This window comes from Suncus etruscus, chromosome 12 (genome assembly GCF_024139225.1).
Source record: "Suncus etruscus isolate mSunEtr1 chromosome 12, mSunEtr1.pri.cur, whole genome shotgun sequence".
NCBI lineage: Eukaryota > Metazoa > Chordata > Mammalia > Eulipotyphla > Soricidae > Suncus > Suncus etruscus.
Window position 1 is genome coordinate 3,765,199 of NC_064859.1, and position 18,643 is coordinate 3,783,841.

Below are 18,643 nucleotides of genomic sequence, written 5' to 3' on the forward strand. Positions count from 1 at the left end.
GTTAAGACGCAGGGCTAGTGAAGAATGGCTGTGCTTGAAAGGTTATGATATAGGCCACACATGTGGTGGATAGGGCATGAATAAAGCTGATGCTTCCTGATGCCTGCCTGTGAGTGAGTTCAATACCCATCGCTTTCCTGGACCCCAGACCCGCCGGTTAATGGGGGATGAGCCACGTGGCCGGGGCCTAAGGACAAAGGCCTCCTTCACCATCCACCTCCATCCTTCACCATCCAGCTCCATCATTAATTATTTAATACAACAGTTCATGATATCTTTGAATGACCAATTTCTACTAGTTATAAATGTTATAGCTATGTCTATGTCACTCTCCTTGTTTCCACAGACATGAAAGCTCGAGCCACTTCTAAGAGCCTCTTACCTGTTAAATCCAAAGAAGTTGATGCTTCCAAACCTCTTTCTTTAGGGGCTTCAGAGAGTGATGTCACAAGAAACATCAGACAGAAACGAGAAACAGGGTGAGTCAGGGTGATTGGATACTAAGGGTGAGTCCTTAGTATTTAATTAGAACATCCTGCTAGAAGTAGCCCCATACAAAGCTTTGGAAAGTGGGAGTGGGCAGGGGTGGATGGGTGAACACAGGCATCCAAACATCTGTCATGGACTCACCTATGCAGCCTTGCTGAAAGCATTTATCAGAACCCCAGACTAGTGTCTGGGAAGACAGCTCAGTGGGCTTGGCTTTCACTCCTGCTTTGTATGAGGAGGGGCTGGGGGGCCCTGGGTTCAATCCCTGACACCACATGGTTCTCAAGCACCGAGCCAGGAATAATCCTTGATGATCACCAGCTATAACTCAAACCCAGAACAAAACAAAATGCTCTATCTTCTACCGAGGAGACACAACCAGAATTATAAGTGGTGGTCCTTCCTCTCCCAGCACTCTGGGCTGTAAACAGCCACACAGTAGGCAAACACCAACCATGGGCAATAGCCCAGAATGGGGTGGGGTGGGGTGGGGTATGTGGTGTGGGTATATATGTGCTCGGTTCCTTCTTGTGAGGTTGAACGAGATCACCTTGCCATTTAAAGCAGTGGGAGTTCTGTCTAGTGTTGGGGTGGATAGAAAGGGGAGCCCCTTGTCTTTTTCAGTAGTCTGGGCTAAAGTACAAGAGAATGGGTTTGGTTTTTCACACTGAAGTTCTGTATCATCTCTGATTATTGGGTTTTGGTTATTTTTTGTAATTAATGGTGGTCGTTCTTTTGGGGGGGTGTTTGGGCCACACCCAGCTGTGCTTCGGGATCATTCTTGGCAGGGATTGAACCAGCTTCAGCTGTGTGCTAGTACCCATGCTTACTACCTCTCTGCCCCATCTCTGGTTCTTTTTCAGCAAACTCAGTCTCAGCATGTGTCTGAATGATCCTGTGAGTCTCTTAATTCATGATTTCTTTTTGCTTCTCCAGTCAGGTGAAAGCCGTGGATACTGCTGTCAAGAGAAACATCAAAAAGGGGTAAATAGCATACACTTGGCTTGTGCATCATGGTTGGGATCTCATTCCTGGTTTTGCATCATTGTGCATTCTGAGTGGAACCCCAGATATGGGATGGAATTTTCAGGGACAGAGTGCAGCCTGGTTTGAGAACCTGCCAGGAGCTTTTGATACTCTATACCAGGATTTGAAATCAGGCCCAGCTATGACCCATTAACCACAGTGTCAGGCCTTGTGATATATGAGATGGAAAGGAATGTCATGCTACTGAACTTAGAAAATGGTCCTTCTCAATAGTTCATATCCCAGCATCCCGTATGGTCCCCCGAGCCTGCCAGCAGTAACCCCTAAGTGCTGCCAGGTGTGACACAAAAGATAAAAAAGAAATAGCTTCTGGCTTGGGGAACCATATGGGATGCCAGGGATCGAACCCAGGTCTGTCCTGGGTCAGCCGCATGCAAGGCAAATGCCCCACCACTGCACTATTGCTCCGGCCTCTACAAATACCTTTGTAGTGAAGCCAGGATTCAAACTCTGGGTAATTCCACTGCCTGTACACTTAACCCCTTCTTCTTTCCTCTTGTAAATTCAGTCATCATTGCAGGTGCAAACCAGAGGGTAAGCAGAAGTCAGAGGAAGAACTCCCAGATAAAACCCAGGTCTCAGAGATCATCAATAAGCAATTGCACCAGAAATTGACTGAAATCCAGGTAAGGGTTTATCTGCTCTCTGCCTGTGGAATCCTAAGGAATGGCCTGACAGGAATCTGCCCAGGTGTCCTCGGAGCCTGGGAGAAAGACTGCTCTGTGCAGTGGTGGCCCCAAAGTGAGCTCAGTAAAGGATCCTCCTGAGGATTGTGTAGACCTGATATGTATATGTGGGTTATATTCTCCTCAGGGAGAACTGAAGAAACTAACCCAAAGGGTGGAGCTGCTGGAGAAGTTTCAAGAGAATTGTTTGGCAATTTTGGAGTGCAAAAGCAATGACTCAGGTAAGGGCATACTGGCTCCCAGCAAGCAAAGTTTGAGCACTTCCTGACAAGCTGGGGATTGAACATGTGTTGGCCTCATCAGAGCAGTGCTAGTTGTAAAGCCCTCTAGGCTGGGATTGGAACAGTTGTACAGTGGTATTACCTTGCAGGTGACTAACCCAAGTTCAATTCCCATCATCATATATGGTCCCCCAAGCACCACAGAAGTACTGTACCATATTTTTCAGCTGAAGCCTGATTGCAGGGGACTTTTTTTTTTTTATTAACAAAGTATTTTAATTTTGTTTGTTTGTTTTTGGATCACACGCAGCAGTGCTCAGGGGGTTACTCCTGGCTCTGCACTGAGAAGTTGCTCCTGGCAGGCACGAGGAACCATATGGGATGCCAGGATTTGAACCACTGTCTGTTCAAATCAGCTGTGTGCAAGGCAAATGCCTTACCGCTGTGCTATCTCTCCAGCTCCTAAAAAATGGTTTGTTTGGGGTTTTTTGGGTCACACCCGGTGGTGCTCAGGGGTTACTCCTGGCTCTGTGCCCAGAAATCACCACTGGCAGGCTCAGGGGACCATATGGGATACTGGGATTCGAACCGCTGTCTGTCCTGTGTTGGTTGCATGCAAGGCAAACGCCTTACTGCTGTGCTATCGCTCTGGCCCTTTTTTTTATTTTCTGATATAAAAAATAGTTAGATAAATGTGTTTAACCAGCTGTGGACCAGCATATTGTAAATATACTTCGGCCTCACAGACTGGTGGTTTCCAGTTGCCGTCTCCTGGCGTCTCTTGTTTTCCTCTTCTAAAAACTATGTGTGGCTTATGGTCAGGTGTGTCTTATAGAGCGAAAAATATGTTAATTCCTGGGCCATGAGTAAACCCTGAGCATCACCTAAACCCCTTTCAACCCATCCCCCCCAAATAAAGACTGGGGCCTTATTCTCTTGTTTCTCTTGTGTCATCAAGTGTCTGACCAACAGAATTTCCATTGGTCTGCAGCTAGAGGGTCATCTGAACACTAATTTAGGTTACATATAGATATATCATGGTTTTAGACTCTATCCAGGGCCCAAAAGTAAGCTTAGAGCTTAACTCGTGTCTGCATCAAGAATCACTACTGACAGTGTTTGGGAGACCATTTGTGGTGCTGGGGATTAAGCCCATATTAGCCCTGCCCTCCTATCTCTTCGGTCCCCAAACCAATCATTTATGATTCCTGAAGTGTTCTTTCAGGTTTTGTTTTTTTTTTTTTTTTTTTTTTTTTTTTTTTTTTTGGGCCACACCCGTTTGATGCTCAGGGGTTACTCCTGGCTGTGTGCTCAGAAATCGCCCCTGGCTTGGGGGGACCATATGGGACGCCGGGGGGATCGAACCGCGGTCCTTCCTTGGCTAGCGCTTGCAAGGCAGACACCTTACCTCCAGCGCCACCTACCCGGCCCCTCTTTCAGGTTTTGTATGTTATAAACAGAATCCAGAAATTCAGCCTATGCCTTTCCTTTTAACATGTTTTCTGCTGGATGAAGTAGGCTGAATTTGAGGTCACTGCCAAACAAGGAAGAAAGGCAGTGACAAGTTAGGAGGACAGGCGAGCGAGCCTCCAAGAAGAAGCTGAGGGGAGGCAGGGAAGAGACAGACGGTTTCCTCCTGAGTCCTCCCGGCCTTGTTTTCTTTTACTGACTGAAGCTCACTGTGTTTCCATTGTAGACTGTGCGACTCTGACAGCACAGCAGGACTCCACCACGGATCATATGGACTCAATGGTGAGGACTGGGAGGGAGCGAGCAAGGCCCAGGGCAGTGGACTCTGCAATATTCTCTCAGCATCATGCAGCCCTGGTTAACTTTTCCCTAGTGGCAGAGATAAGGACCTTGTACCCAAACAGCATGTTTCATGGAAGATGACTTTGTGTGTACAAATATGAATGAGTCTGGCACTGCAGATGTGGCCCTAGTGGTAAATCACATTGGGCCCTGGCTTGAATCCCTGCTCATACCCTACACAAACACAGCAGGATGCAGTGTGACCCTGATGTCCCCTTTCTCCAGCCTGAGCACTGTGGGTGTGGTTCACACAGCAACAGCAATGGGCACAAAAACAAGTGAGCTAAATCTCAGTTAAAAACGTACTACAGGGGCCGGAGAGATAGCATGGAGGTAAGGCATTTGCTTTGCATGCAGAAAGTCGGTGGTTCCAACCCTGGCATCCCATATGGTCCCCCTGAGCCTGTCAGGAGTGATTTCTGAGCATAGAACCAGGAGTAACCCCTGAGCACTGCCGGGTGTGAAACAAAAACCAAAAACCAAAAAAAAAAAGAAAAGAAAAAGAAAACGTACTACTATAAAACAGTTATAAGGCACTTGCTTTGCATGAGTCAACTCTGGTTCCATGCCCAGCAACCCATATGGAGCCCCAAGTCCTACCAGGAGGGAACACAGAATCAGGAGTCAGCCCTGAGCACCACTTGGTGTGACACCCCCCCCCCCCAAAATCAAACTAAATTCCCAACACTGATGCATTGTGAGAGGCGGGCTCCAGGAGGGGCAGTGGTTCTGTCCTGGGGGTCGAATGGAAAGGACATCAGCATTCAGGACCTTCAACTCTAGTGAGAACATTTTCATGTCTTAACAAAGACGTACTTCTTTTCACTTCCCTTTTAGTTGCTGTTAGAAACTTTGCAAGATGAACTGAAGCTCTTTAATGAAACAGCCAGAAAGCAGATGGAGGACTTACAGGTGAGAGAGCAGGCTTCATCCCCAGAAAAGACTACTTACTATCTGGGGGCTGAGCGGTAGTACATTAGGGAGTGAGCTTGCTTTGCCTATGGCTGACCCAAGTTCAAGATTCCCTGCTTCCCATACAATCCCCCACGTCCCACCAAGAATTATTTCAGTCAGTGGAAGGCAGCTGGAAGGCCGCAGTTGCCGAGTTACTGTCCTCGCAACAGCACAAGGGGGGCACGCACTTGTTCTTGGGATTCCTATGGGATGCAGCTGCTGGTGTGGAGCTGAGGGATGGCCCCTGGCAGGAGAGCTCACCTGGCAATAGGCACGGCAAGGCTGAGGGCTGAAAAAAAAAAAAATGATTTCAGTAGCCCCTGAGCACCACTGGGTATGGCCCCAAAACAAGCAAAAAATTCTATCATTCCTAGCACTATAGATAGATTTTGGAAAGATTTTATTTATCTTTATTTTGATCATTTTTGTAATAAAATACCAGCATCAAGGCCAGCAAATAGTACAGTGAGCAAAGTGCTTGCCTTGCATGCAGCTGACCTAGGTTCAGTCTCTTCTATCGCATATAGTCCCCTGAGCACTACAAAGAGTGACTGCTGAGTGTAGAGGCAGAAATTAATTCTGGGGCCAGAGCGATAGCATAGTGGCAGAGTGTTTGCCTTGCACGCAGCTGGCCCAGGGTGAACCTGGGTTCGATTTCCGGCATCCCATATGGTCTCCTGAGTTTGCCAGGAGTGATTTCTGAGCACAGAGCTGGAATAACCCCTGAGCGCTGCCAGGTGTGGCCCAAACCCCCACCCCCCAAAAAATTTAATACTGAGCACTCCAAAAAAAAAAAAGAAGAAGATGCTAACATTGAGAGCCAGGGAGATAGTACAGGGGTAAGCTGCCTAACGTGGATACAAGTGACCTGGGTTTGATTCTTGGTACAACATATTGTTCTCAGTACTTACCAGAATGACCCCTGTGCACAGAGCCAGGAGTAAGTGCTAGGACCATAAGGTATGGTCTGCCAAAAAAGAAAGACTAACTTTCAAACACTGATGCAGTTTTCGGAGGTAAGTTTCAAATCGTTCTGCAGCTGAATTTCTGGGGGGAATTATGGGCTATTTATCGCACAACTACCTAGAGGGTGGCATTGTGCATTTAGACTGAAATCATTGGTAGAGAGGGAGCAGTTCAGAAACCAGTGCAAGTTAAAGAGTCTACGACAATATGCAGTGCTTTCTAGTAGTTTCTCCTCAGGGGTACAAAAGCATTATGTGCTGCTGTGGTATATGCTCTTCCTTGTGAAACTAAGTTTCATGGCTTTTTGAATGTCCTGTACTGCAGGCCTTAAAAGTCAAGTTAAAGATGAAAGAAGAGGCGAGAGCCCAGTTCTTGGAGCAGCAGACCCTATGTCACAGTCAAATAAGTGATTTCACAGCAGTGCTTGAAGAAATAGAGCAGATACTAGAAATGTGATCAAAAGTGAGTGGCCACATGGCTCCTCTTGAAGGTGGATTCTCAGAGGGAGCTGCTTGGGGTGTGTGCTTCCTGGCCACCGGTAAGACTAAGGACAGGGAGTGCTGCACAGGCAGTTCCTCCTTTGCATCAGCGCTCCCCGCCTTCAGACCATCAGCTCTCCTGAACCTCACACAAATTTCGAAGACCTAAAGGATGCGGATCTGGAAACTAAAGCAGCCACAGCCAGAGCAGCCAACGTATCACACCAGACGTGCAGGAATAAAACCAGAATTGTACAGTGGAGCACAGGAGATTTCATTGAAGTGTCACACTGCCCCTTTCTCGTGTGGGACACACACACACCATCTTTTCTGGTTTGGGCTTGTGAAATTCTAAATCAGTCTCCATCTTGTCTCCAACTGCCACGGAGCCTGGCTCGGCTCCCTGTCTGGGACTGAGAAACATCTTCCCATTACCTATCATTCCATGTCTCTAAGTGCTGTTTCTTATGTTTTAAAATGTGGTATTCTTGCTCTTCTAATTTATGAAAAATGCATAATTAAATACATTTTAGTATCTATAAAAATAAAAGCATCTTCCCACTGACTGTTTTCCCTCCAGTTATGCAAGATGGTCTTGTCTTTTTGTCTACTGATGATTATGAGAGACTTCTGAGAGGGCCACCTCTGCTGATGGTTACATGATCCTACACTGAAACATTCTGTGTTACTATATGATTTTAAAAAACAACCTAACTTAGTTAACTCTTCATTAATCTTTAAATCACCCTGAGCCCTATCCTGGGTAGTATACACATTTGGACTGCATACAGAATAGGATTCCTTTTCCCAAATAAACAATTTTTATAACTCGCCATTGCTAAGTCAGCATGCTCTACCTCGCTATAAATTTATGAACTGAGGTTAACTGGAAATGGCTTAAGAGGGCCAGAGAGATAGTGCAGGGGTGCAGGATTTACCTTGTACATGGCCTCCCCCTGTTTAATCCCCAACACCACATATAATTCCCCTGAGTAATGCCAGAAGTGATCCCTGAGTGCTGCTAGTTATGGCCCAACAAACCAGAAGAATTGGATTACATGAGATGAAGGTATAAATTATAATAACAGAACTTGGGGCTTTTCCCCCCCAATGTTTGGATCTCTGTGTTTGGGGTTCTCTTTCAGTGGTACTTGGGACCATGCACTGTCAGGCCAGGTTCCTGCCAGACTTACATACAGTCTCAAACTGTCTCCCAGCACACCTTGGAGTTGCCTTTTCCAAAAATGGAGCCAAGGTTGATTCATAACCCTGTAGGAAATGGGGCAGAGTAGGTTGTCTGCCTTGTAAGTAGGCAATCCTGGTTCGATCCCCAGCATCCCATGTAGTCACCTGAACACCAGGAATAATTCCTGGCACACTGTCGGGTGCACCCTCCCCCAAGAAATTTGTAGGAAATACAACTTTTCAAATGAGTTGCCACACCACACCTATTAACAAGCAAGACTTAAAAGAAGTATATCTGGGGGCTGGAGAGAGCATGGAGGTAAGGCGTTTGCCTTGCATGCAGAAGGTCATCAGTTCGAATCCAGCTTCCCATATGGTCCCCCGTGCCTGCCAGGAACAATTTCTCTGAGCATGGAGCCAGGAGTTTCCCCTGAGCACTGCTGGGTGTGACCCTAAAACCACACACACACACACACACACAGTATATCTGTTAACTATTTTGCAAGAAAGAAATGAATAGGCTTTTTGGTTTTGTGTTGGGGCCACACATGGCAGTGCTCTTGTGTTCAAGAATTATTCCTGCCAGTGCACAGGGGACCCAGGACAGCTTTGTGCAAGGCAAATTACCTGCGGTCCTGTTGCTCTGATACCTGATTAGGTTTTGTTTTGTTTTTCGGTTTTTGGGTCACACCCTGCAGTGCTCAGGTGTTCCTCCTGGCTCTACGCTCAAAAATCGCCCCTGGCAGGCATGGGGGACCATATGGGATGCTGGGATTTGAACCACCGTCCTTCTGGATGCAAGGCAAACACCTTACCTCCATGCTATCGCTCCAGCCCCATGGTGAACATAATTAGATTAAAAAAACTAATCAGGGCCGGAGAGATAGCATGGAGGTAAGGCGTTTGCCTTGCATGCAGAAGGTCGGTGGTTCAAATCCTGGCATCCCATATGGTCCCCTGAGCCTGCCAGGAGCGATTTCTGAGCGTAGAGCTAGGAGGAACCCCTGAGGGCTGCAGGGTGTGACCCCCCAAAAAAATAAAATATATATATGTATGTATGTATATATATATGTATATGTTCACCTATAACTGTAGAAATAATTCAGTTAATAAATTGAAAATTGGGGCTGGAGTGATAGCACAGCAGTAGGGCATTTACCTTGCATGCGGCTGACCCAGGATGGACCCAGGTTTGATCCCCGGCATCCCGGCTTGATTCCCCAAGCCAGGAGAAACCCTGGAGCATCAGTCACCAGATGTGGCCTAAAAACAAAAGGTGGGCGGGGGGGGGGGGACGGGGGGACAGACATAGTGTTAGGTTCAAGTTGACACCCAGCCCTGAGAGTCAAAGACCACCTCGGATAATGCAAGGTGCAAAGGGGAGTTTATGTGGTTAACCAAGGTCCGAACCTCATCCCACTAGGGGAGCCTTGGCAAGGACCCCAAGTCCAATCTTCAAGCAGTAACAGTATAATCATTTCATTGTTTACATGTCTTAACTAATCACTGATTTCTTTGGTTGTCTAGAGGTATTCCTGGTCGTGGGGGTGGGGGGGAATCTCTGATACAGAACCTGGTTGTCAGGGTCAGGGGGATCCCCTGGTTGTCAGGGGGATAATCTGATTTTAGACCCCAGCTGTCAAGGGTTACTCTGATTCAAACCTTTGGTTGTTCAGGGAGCCTTTTCCCAAGCTCAGTCAACCCCTACTTCCTTATTCCTGGAGGGCACCAACTTTGGTTTGATTTCTGAGTTAACTCTTTCTCTGCTTTCAGCTAGGAGAGGAAAATACTCTTTGCTGGGGTTTGGGCTTGTCTTAGTCTAGAGTTCCTTATCATGGACTTAGAGAGAATCTTTTTTTTTTTTTTTTTTTTTTGGTTTTTGGTTTTTGGATCACATTGGCAGCGCTCAGGGGTCGCTCTACGCTCAGAAATCGCTCCTGGCAGGCTGACAGGCTCAGGGGATCATATGGGATGCCGGGATTCGAACCACAGTCCTTCTGCATGCAAGGCAAACACCTTACCTCCGTGCTATCTCACTGGCCCCAGGGGGAGAATCTTGGACCTTCCAGGAGTTGAAAGGAATTAAGGTTGAATGACAGGAGCATTAATAAGTGGTACTGTTACTCTGCTTACTCTGCTCGATAGCGAACCTATTGCGAACGAAGGCCTTGCAGCTGGCACGCGGGAAGGGGTCCACAATTAAGATCTGCGACGCGGCGGGAGGCAAGTGTGCCGGTGTCTGCTTTGCAGCTGGCAACAGGGCCGGACTGGCCATTGGGAGGACCAGGCATGGAGCAGCAGTTTGGGCACTCGGGCTCAAAAAGGTCAGCCAGCACTGCCTCAGGGCGACTGTAAAGACAATAGGCCTAGGAAGTCGGTGATCAGCTAGATCTGTGTCAGCGGGCCAAGCCAGCAAAGTTCGGGGGACAGAACCTCTCCCAACCCTGGAGGGGGTGTGGACAGGATCCCTCCAGAACCCCCAGGAAGTCAGACTCTCTCCCAAACCTGGAGGGGGGTGGGACAGGCTCAGGACACTCTTGCAGGAATTAGAAGACCAAGACCATTCCCTGGCTTACTGTGTTGATCTAACTGCTGTCTCTAGACCTCACCTTTAGATCAACCCAACTGCAGAACCCTGATGTGGCATGGAAGCATTAATGTCTTTACTGGTAAATCACTGCTCCGTCTTTAACCAATCCCCAAAAACTCTCTTTAAGTAACGGTGTGTTGTGTATGTAATATTTTTGGAATTATTATGTTACTGACCCTACTCTAAACAAACGGGGAATTGTTGTGTATGTAAATATTTTAGGGGATTATTATGTTACTGACCCTACCCTGATCGGTGATTGTGCCCTACCCTAGGGTGTGACCTGGCATTCTGCCCCCACCCTAGGGTGGTACCCGATTCTGCTTCCACCATTGGGTGGTATCTGATCCCACCATTGGGTGGTACCTGATTCTGGGGGATAAAAACAAGGGTCTGTGGAAGGCGAGAGGCGTTTGGCTGGAACTTATGCTGAGTCTTTGGACTTCAGTCTTGTCCACTGAATAAAGCTAATATTTCCACAAGCCTGATTGTCTGCGAGCTGTTTACCCGCTGTTTCACCTCAGAACCGTCGGCTAGACAGGGTGGCAGATGCATGCTCCGAGCTGGAGGGGAAAGACCTCATCCTCCATCCGTCTATCAGTCAACCTCTTCAGGGGCTGACTTGCGACAATGGTGTACCCCAAATGGAGATTTCTCCATGTTTATTCAAGGAACAAGCCAAAAATAGTTTATTCAGTTACCTGGCAAGGTTTAAGGTGAAGGTGGAGAGAAAAACTATTCTTTTTTTTGTAATTACATGCATTCTAGTGGGCCTAACTCTAAGCCCATTTCTCTGAAGGTAACTTATGTGAAAGTGTGCTTACTGGTTGAAAATAGACCGGGATATAAAGAACTGCAATCACCAGTCTGACTAAGGAAAACTCGACCTAAATAGAAAACATAAAGGAGAAGTAACTCAGAGCTGTGTTTATTGCTGTCTTCTCCAGGCAACCTTTGTAACACTAGGGAGCATATTCTGAAGGCTTGTAGCGTAACCACACAGATGCCAAAAAGATTGGGAAAATGATAACTCCCCTGCCTAATTAATCTAATCCTTTTTCAGATGTTAGAACTGCAGAACCCAATCTACCAATTGCCTCTTAACAGCTAGGGTAGCACGAGGTAGGGCCTTGCCAGCTTGAAGAAGTTACTGAAGATGGACCTTCGCCCACTCTCCCTTTTAAAAGCTTCTAGGGGAATAAAGGCAAAGAAGGGCCATGGGCGTTCAATGAGCTAAAGTCATTGACATCAATTAAAAATTATGTCTATCGGGCCGGAGAGATAGCAGAGCAGCGTTTGCCTTGCAAGCAGCCGATCCAGGACCAAAGGTGGTTGGTTCGAATCCTGGTGTCCCATATGGTCCCCCGTGCCTGCCAGGAGCTATTTCTGAGCAGGCAGCCAGGAGTAACCCCTGAGCAACACCGGGTGTGGCCCAAAAACCAAAAAAAAAAAAAAAAAAAAAAAAATTATGTCTATCCAAGAGGTTCGGGCAAGAATCAAGAATCAACGGGACACTGACATTTAAAGAGAATGGGTGGTATAAGGAAAGAAGGAGCAAAGATTGTGGCTTCTCCTAAAACTCTTAAACACCAGGTGTAGGAGTCCATTCTCTTGGATCCAGATCTTAAAAAGTCCTCAAACTAACATCTATTTGTTACAGAAATCTTCTTTCCAAAGGAACCTCCCCTCTCCTCAAGGTGAAGAATTCTAAGGACCCCCCTGCACATCCATATGACTCAATTTCCAGGACCAGGGCAGAATGAAGATCATTCTAATGTACCAGATGACAGCGGTGGCTGTAGGACTGCTGGCAAGAATGAACATCTGATTTATTTTTGGACTGTACTTGAACTATTACTCAGACTGTGGATGGAAAATTTGTGGGTCAAAATGTCACCCTGGGGACCCCTCTCCTAAACTTTAGCTTCTGATTGTACTCCACAAGATTTTCTGAGGTGTGAGTATTACCTGAGGTGAAACAAAATAAATGTTGATGTTAGGATATAGTGTGTTTTTGCTTAGCGATGACATTGCTTTGGCTTCTGTATTCTACTTGCTTAAGGAAGTTAATTGCTAAATCCCACAGTTTTGAGATGAAAAATCTAAGCCCAGATAAATAGCAAAATGACATGCACTCCCTAGACCTGGAGATACCTGATCACCTCTCACTGAACTGACAGTCTGCCATTAACTGTTTTTCTAAGCTAGAACCCCTAGACCCTTGTACAGGGTGGATGATTCCTCCTTGTGGCAAAGACAAAGGGGGGAATGTAAGGACCAAGATTCTCCTCCTAATCCATGATAAGGAACTCTAGACTAAGACAAATCCAAACCCCAGCAAAGAGTATTTTCCTCTCCTAGCTGAAAGCAGAGAAAGAGTTAACTCAGAAATCAAACCAAAGTTGGTGCCCTCCAGGAATAAGGAAGTAGGGGTTGACTGAGCTTGGGAAAAGGCTCCCTGAACAACCAAAGGTTTGAATCAGAGTAACCCTTGACAGCTGGGGTCTAAAATCAGATTATCCCCCTGACAAACAGGGGATCCCCCTGACCCTGACAACCAGGTTCTGTATCAGAGATTCCCCCCCACGACCAGGAATACCTCTAGAAACCAAAGAAATCAGTGATTAGTTAAACAATGTAAACAATGAAATGATTATACTGTTACTGCTTGAAGATTGGACTTGAGGTCCTTGCCAAGGCTCCCCTAGTGGGATGAGGTTCGGACCTTGGTTAACCACATAAGCTCCCCTTTGCACCTTGCATTATCCGAGGTTGTCTTTGATTCTCAGTGCTGGGTGTTAACTAACAATAGACAAAAGTACCTATTCAGTGGACTATTACATATCAAAGGAAGAGGTTTAAGGAAAAAGGAAGTTGAAGGAAACCCTTTGTCTTGGGCTGGGTGTCATCCTACAGTTTCCCAAACTGCCAGTAGTAATCCTTGAGCATTGCTAAATATGACCCAAAACTTAAAAAGACCAAAAAACAAAAAACAAAACCAAAAACAAAACAAACAAACAAAAAAAAAAACCTATAGAGCCCTTGCCTTGCATATATGAGGCTGTATTTTCAACCCCTAGTGCTGAAAAGATTTTATTTTGGTTTTAAAGAGATGACTCAGGGGCCCAGAGAGATAGCACAGTGGTGTTTGCCTTGCAAGCAGCCGATCCAGGACCAAAGGTGGTTGGTTCAAATCCCAGTGTCCCATATGGTCCTCCGTGCCTGCCAGGAGCTATTTCTGAGCAGACAGCCAGGAGTAACCCCTGAGCACCGCCGGGTGTGGCCCAAAAACAAAACAAAAAAAAAAAAAATAGATGACTCAGGGGCCGGAGAGATAGCATGGAGGTAAGGCGTTTGCCTTTCAGGCAGAAGGAGGGTGGTTCAAATCCCGGATCCCATATGTTCCCCTGCGCTTGCCAGGGGCGATTTCTGAGCATAGAGCCAGGAATAACCCCTGAGCGCTGCTGGATGTGACCCAAAATAAACCAAAAAAAAGGGCTAGAGTACATGCAGGAGCCCAAGATTTGATCCCTGGTACCACAAGACAGAGAAAGTTACAGTTTAAAACAATTTCTGTTGACTTGAAGTTTGGAAAAAGAAAGCAATGATGTCTAAAAACATTGTGAAGGGACTTAATGCCACTGAACTGTAATCACTAAAAGTGACTAGACTGAACCACTTAAAATAGGTATAGTAGTCTGGAGAAGCAGCTCAAAATGCTGAGTGCAAGCTTTGCAGGAGGCTCAGTTTGATCCCTGACACTACATGGTCCTCTAGCACCACTGTGGAGCAAAAGCACAGAATCCAAAGTAGCCCCCAAACCTAAAGGGGGTGGGGAGAAGGTTACAATAGCAAATTGTATGTTATATGTTGTTGGATGCCCTCTGTGACACTATTCTGGAACCACCTAACCAGAAATGGGGATGGACAGCATAAAGAGGGGGTCCCATCCCCCCACTTCTAATTGGGATTGACTTTGGGCCCTCCCACCTCCCTCAAAAAGAGGTATTGTTGGACCCGGAGAGATAGCACAGCGGCGTTTGCCTTGCAAGCAGCTGATCCAGGACCAAAGGTGGTTGGTTCGAATCCCGGTGTCCCATACGGTCCCCCGTGCCTGCCAGGAGCTATTTCTGAGCAGACAGCCAGGAGTAACCCCTGAGCAACGCCATGTGTGGCCCAAAAACCAAAAAAAAAAAAAAAAGGTATTGTTAAAGAAATCAAAGCAGATCGACACTGTGGCTCCAGGGCACTCCTAAACTCCCTGTTTGCTGAACTTCTCTCCAGTACCTCACCTACGCACCCCCGCCCTCAGGCTCTGTCTTGTGATCCTTCAGCTATACCAGTCCCTCCCTCTTTGGGTGTTATATAATCTAAGCATGTTTGAGGGAATAAAGATCCTTGGATCATGAGCACTCAGCTCCATGTCTTCCTGGTCATCAACTGGGGAAACATCCTCAGTCCCCAAATGCAGTAGGTAAACAGAAGGAGACCTTTGCTGGCTGACAGAGTTAGCACTATATATGATTTGTTCCTGGAGATTTTGGGCCATACCCACTGGTCTTAAGGGCCCCTCACAGATTCCCATCTTGTTTCTCAAGGGTCAAGCCTGGTGGTACTGGATGGGGCACTGTCAAATTTGGACCTCCCACGTGCAAAGGGGTGCTCCAGCCTCTTCATCTATTTCCTGGAAGCCCCAGGAAGTTTTTGTTTTTGTTTTTTTGGGCCACACCATTCAAGGGTTACTTCTGACTCTGTGCTCAGAAATCACTCCTGGTGGGCTCAGGGAACTATATGGAATGCCAGAACTCAAACTTGGGTTGGCTACATGCAAAGCAAGAATCCTACCTGCTACTTATCACTCCAACCCACCCACCCCCCAGTAAAATTTGAATTTTTTGGATCACACCCCAAAGTGCATAGGGTTTGCTTGTGACTCTGTGCTCAGAGTTCACTCCTGGCAATGTCAGGGGACTATATACAGTGCCAGGGATCAAACCCAGGCCAACTACCATCCAAGGCAAGTGCCTTATCCACCATATTATCTCTGCCTCAATCAGTACTTTTGTTTTGTTTTGTTTTCGTTTTTGGGTCACACCCGGCCGAGCTCAAGGGTTACTCCTGGCTCTATGCTCAGAAATCACTCCTGGCAGGCTCAGGGGACCATATGGGATACTGGAATTCGAACCACTGACCTGCATGAAAGGCATATGCCTTACCTCCATGCTATCTCTTCGGCCCAATCAGTACAATTTTAAAATAAAAATGTATTGAGGCTTTGTAAAGTGCACTAAGGGGCATGCGAAAGTATATGAAGTAAAGTGATAGAATATGTACCTTGCATGTATGAGGCCTTGGATTCAATCTCCACTATTGCAACAAAGAAAAGAGAAAGAAAACAAACTAACAACACACACACACACACACACACACACACACACACAGTATGGTGTTCCAACATGGAACTCTACTTTGTACCCTTTCTTATTAAAAACAATTTTTTTGTGGTATTTGGATCACGCTGGTGATGCTCAGATCATGCTGGTGATGCTCCTGGCTATGTGCTCAGAAATCGATCGGGGATGGACCCCGGGGATTGAACCCAGGTCTGTCCTGGGTCAGCTGTGTGCAAGGCAACTGCCCTGCCGCTGTTGCTCTGCCCCTAAAAACAATTTTTTGGAAAAAACAATTTTTTGAGGGGCAAAAGCTATTGTATAGCAAATGGGGCATTTGCTTTGAACAGAGCAAATTGGGTTAGATCCCTGGCATCTCATATGGTCCCTGAACCCCACCAGGAGTGATTACTGAAGGCAGAGCCAAGAATAAACCCTGAGCACCAGAAGATGTGGCCCCAAAATTTTTCACAGTATATATTGGGGTTCGAGAAATATCAGTGGGCTGAATGAATACTTTAACACGGAAGCCATGCATCACAAGCACTGCTGTGAATGAACCCCTGAGCACGGGTGGGAAATAAGTCAGATTGTATAAAAGTTTAAGAAGAAATGAAGTATGACCAGAGCTATAGTAAAATGAGAAAAGGGGAGCTTTCCTTGTACACGGCTGCTCCAAATATGATCCCAGGCATCTGTGGTCCCCCAGCATCACCAGGAGTCATTCCTGAGTGCAGAGTCAGAAGTTATCCCTGAGAGCTACTAGATGTGACCTCACAAAAAAGGAGAAATTGCGATAAAAAATTTTTTTTTTTTTTTGGTGTTTGGGCCACACCCGGCGATGCTCAGGGGTTACTCCTGGCTGTCTGCTCAGAAATAGCTCCTGGCAGGCATTGGGGACCATATGGGACACCGGGATTCGAACCAACCACCTTTGGTCCTGGATCGGCTGCTTGCAAGGCAAACGCCGCTGTGCTATCTCTCCGGGCCCAACGATAAAAAATTTTTTTTTAATTTTTTATTTTTAATTATGAGAACAATGATGCAAAGAGGATAAGGTAAAGTTACAGTGGAAGGACAATCACCCATAAACAGAGTTCTCAGAAGAAATCCCCTTGATGATGCCTAAATATTGAACTTACAAAGAACATTAAGAAAAATAAGGCAGAACCCATGTACAATTACTTTGTCCAAAAGTCCCCAAATTGTAGTACATTATAACATTTCTTAGCAGTACACAGAGCAATCTAAAGCCATGAAATTTATGTGATTCCTTAAACATTGAAGGCATAGTATTTTTTTATATTTTCATGCACATGTTTGAGTTAACATCAAAAGTTTAAGAGGTTTTTTTTTTTAAGGGTTAGAGTCAAAGGAGCACAGTAAAAACAGTGTTAGAGTGGCAAATATTGTTTGCATAGGGGGACATGGAAAGGAAAAGCCTTGGTCTAAATATAAGGAGACCCTACCCCTGAAGTTCCTGGCATAAGACCAACTCTAGACTCCAGGCAAACTAGTTTGTTCAATCCAAGTCATTGTCTGTAATGCCAATACAGTTTTATTTTTTACGCAGTCTCTATTGTTGGCATCAGGTTTCTGTATTAAAGATCCTTGAGGGCCCGGAGAGATAGCACAGCGGTGTTTGCCTTGCAAGCAGCCCATCCAGGACCAAAGGTGGTTGGTTCGAATCCCGGTGTCCCATATGGTCCCCCGTGCCTGCCAGGAGCTATTTCTGAGCAGACAGCCAGGAGTAACCCCTGAGCAATGCTGGGTGTGGCCCAAAAACCAAAAAAAAAAAAAAAAAAAAAAAAGATCCTTGAATCTGCACATCCTATATTGAAGTCAGGCTGGTGTGGAGTATCCTCTAGTTTCACCTCACAATTAAGGGGCAATACAGAAAGCCCTGTTCAGTAAGCAGGTCATTGTTGTTGTTAAGTCTTCTCAGTGTTAAGGGAAGTCTCTTTTGAGTAGGTCGATGTCAGAGCAGCTGTAGGGTCTTCCCTGGTAGAGGATTGCCTCCAGGTGATGTTATAGACAACCTTGGATGTTTTGAAGATGTCTTCCTTAGATCAGGGGTGAATGGAGAATGCCCATTCTTCTGAGGCCTGTGCCAGGTTATTATGTCAATGTTCAGGGTGTAAGGTCCCATTGCACTACAAGATTTGTGTGTTCCCATCTCTATTAGATAAGAACTTAATTGTATGTATAGTATTTTCCTGTTTTAGTGTGCCTAAGCAAACAAGAAATAAAGCCACATGATGTTATCAAAGTATATGGGGGCTTAAGAACACGTCCAACAATACCCATGACTTGGTTCAAACATAACCATTAAACTGAGGGATTCTTTCACCAAATTCCCTATTGAACAGTTCACAAAGAGAAGAAAAGATAAAAAAAAAAAAAGGGAAATTATCAGTGTATAAGAAAACACTCAGCAAGAGTTATAGCCATCAAAGAAAACACACATAAAATGTTGAAAAGACATACGTGTACATCTTATGCCTTTTGGAATAGTTGAGGGGGTGCTAACTCCAGGGCACCACTATGGTCTGTGACTTAGGATTCTACAGTACTTAAGTTGAAAAGTTAAGTTAAAAAGGGTAAATGTGGAATAATGATGATAGGGGGTGAGAGAGTTAAGAGAAAAATGATCTTTTGTAGGGATATGCGAAAGGACAGAGTACAAAATGGATATTCTGCATACACAAAAACATAATTCAATGATAGTGAGAGCTATTAATGTACCTTGTGCTTTTGAAAATATAGACTGGTAAAGAGATTACCAGTGACTGCTTTAGTGCAACCCACAAGTAAAGCCTAGGCG

At 45.8% G+C, this 18,643-nt stretch overlaps 1 protein-coding gene across 1 annotated transcript; it reads left to right on the plus strand.

Moving 5' to 3' along the window:
* Positions 1-348: 348 nt before the first annotated feature.
* On the plus strand, positions 349-6,968 carry KNSTRN (kinetochore localized astrin (SPAG5) binding protein). Its single transcript, XM_049785247.1, has 7 exons — positions 349-479; positions 1,426-1,473; positions 2,057-2,162; positions 2,350-2,443; positions 4,140-4,195; positions 5,093-5,167; positions 6,500-6,968. Exons 1-7 carry the CDS (start codon positions 349-351, stop codon positions 6,629-6,631), a joined length of 642 nt encoding a protein of 213 aa, XP_049641204.1. The 3' UTR covers positions 6,632-6,968.
* The last annotated feature ends 11,675 nt before the right edge of the window (positions 6,969-18,643 follow it).

Coding starts and splice junctions, on each gene's coding strand:
- KNSTRN (XM_049785247.1), top strand. CDS start 349: ATGAAAGCTCGAGCCACTTCTAAGAGCCTCTTACCTGTTAAATCCAAA. Junction 2,163..2,349: donor AGAAATTGACTGAAATCCAG/GTAAGGGTTTAT, acceptor TATTCTCCTCAG/GGAGAACTGAAGAAACTAAC. Junction 4,196..5,092: donor CGGATCATATGGACTCAATG/GTGAGGACTGGG, acceptor CTTCCCTTTTAG/TTGCTGTTAGAAACTTTGCA.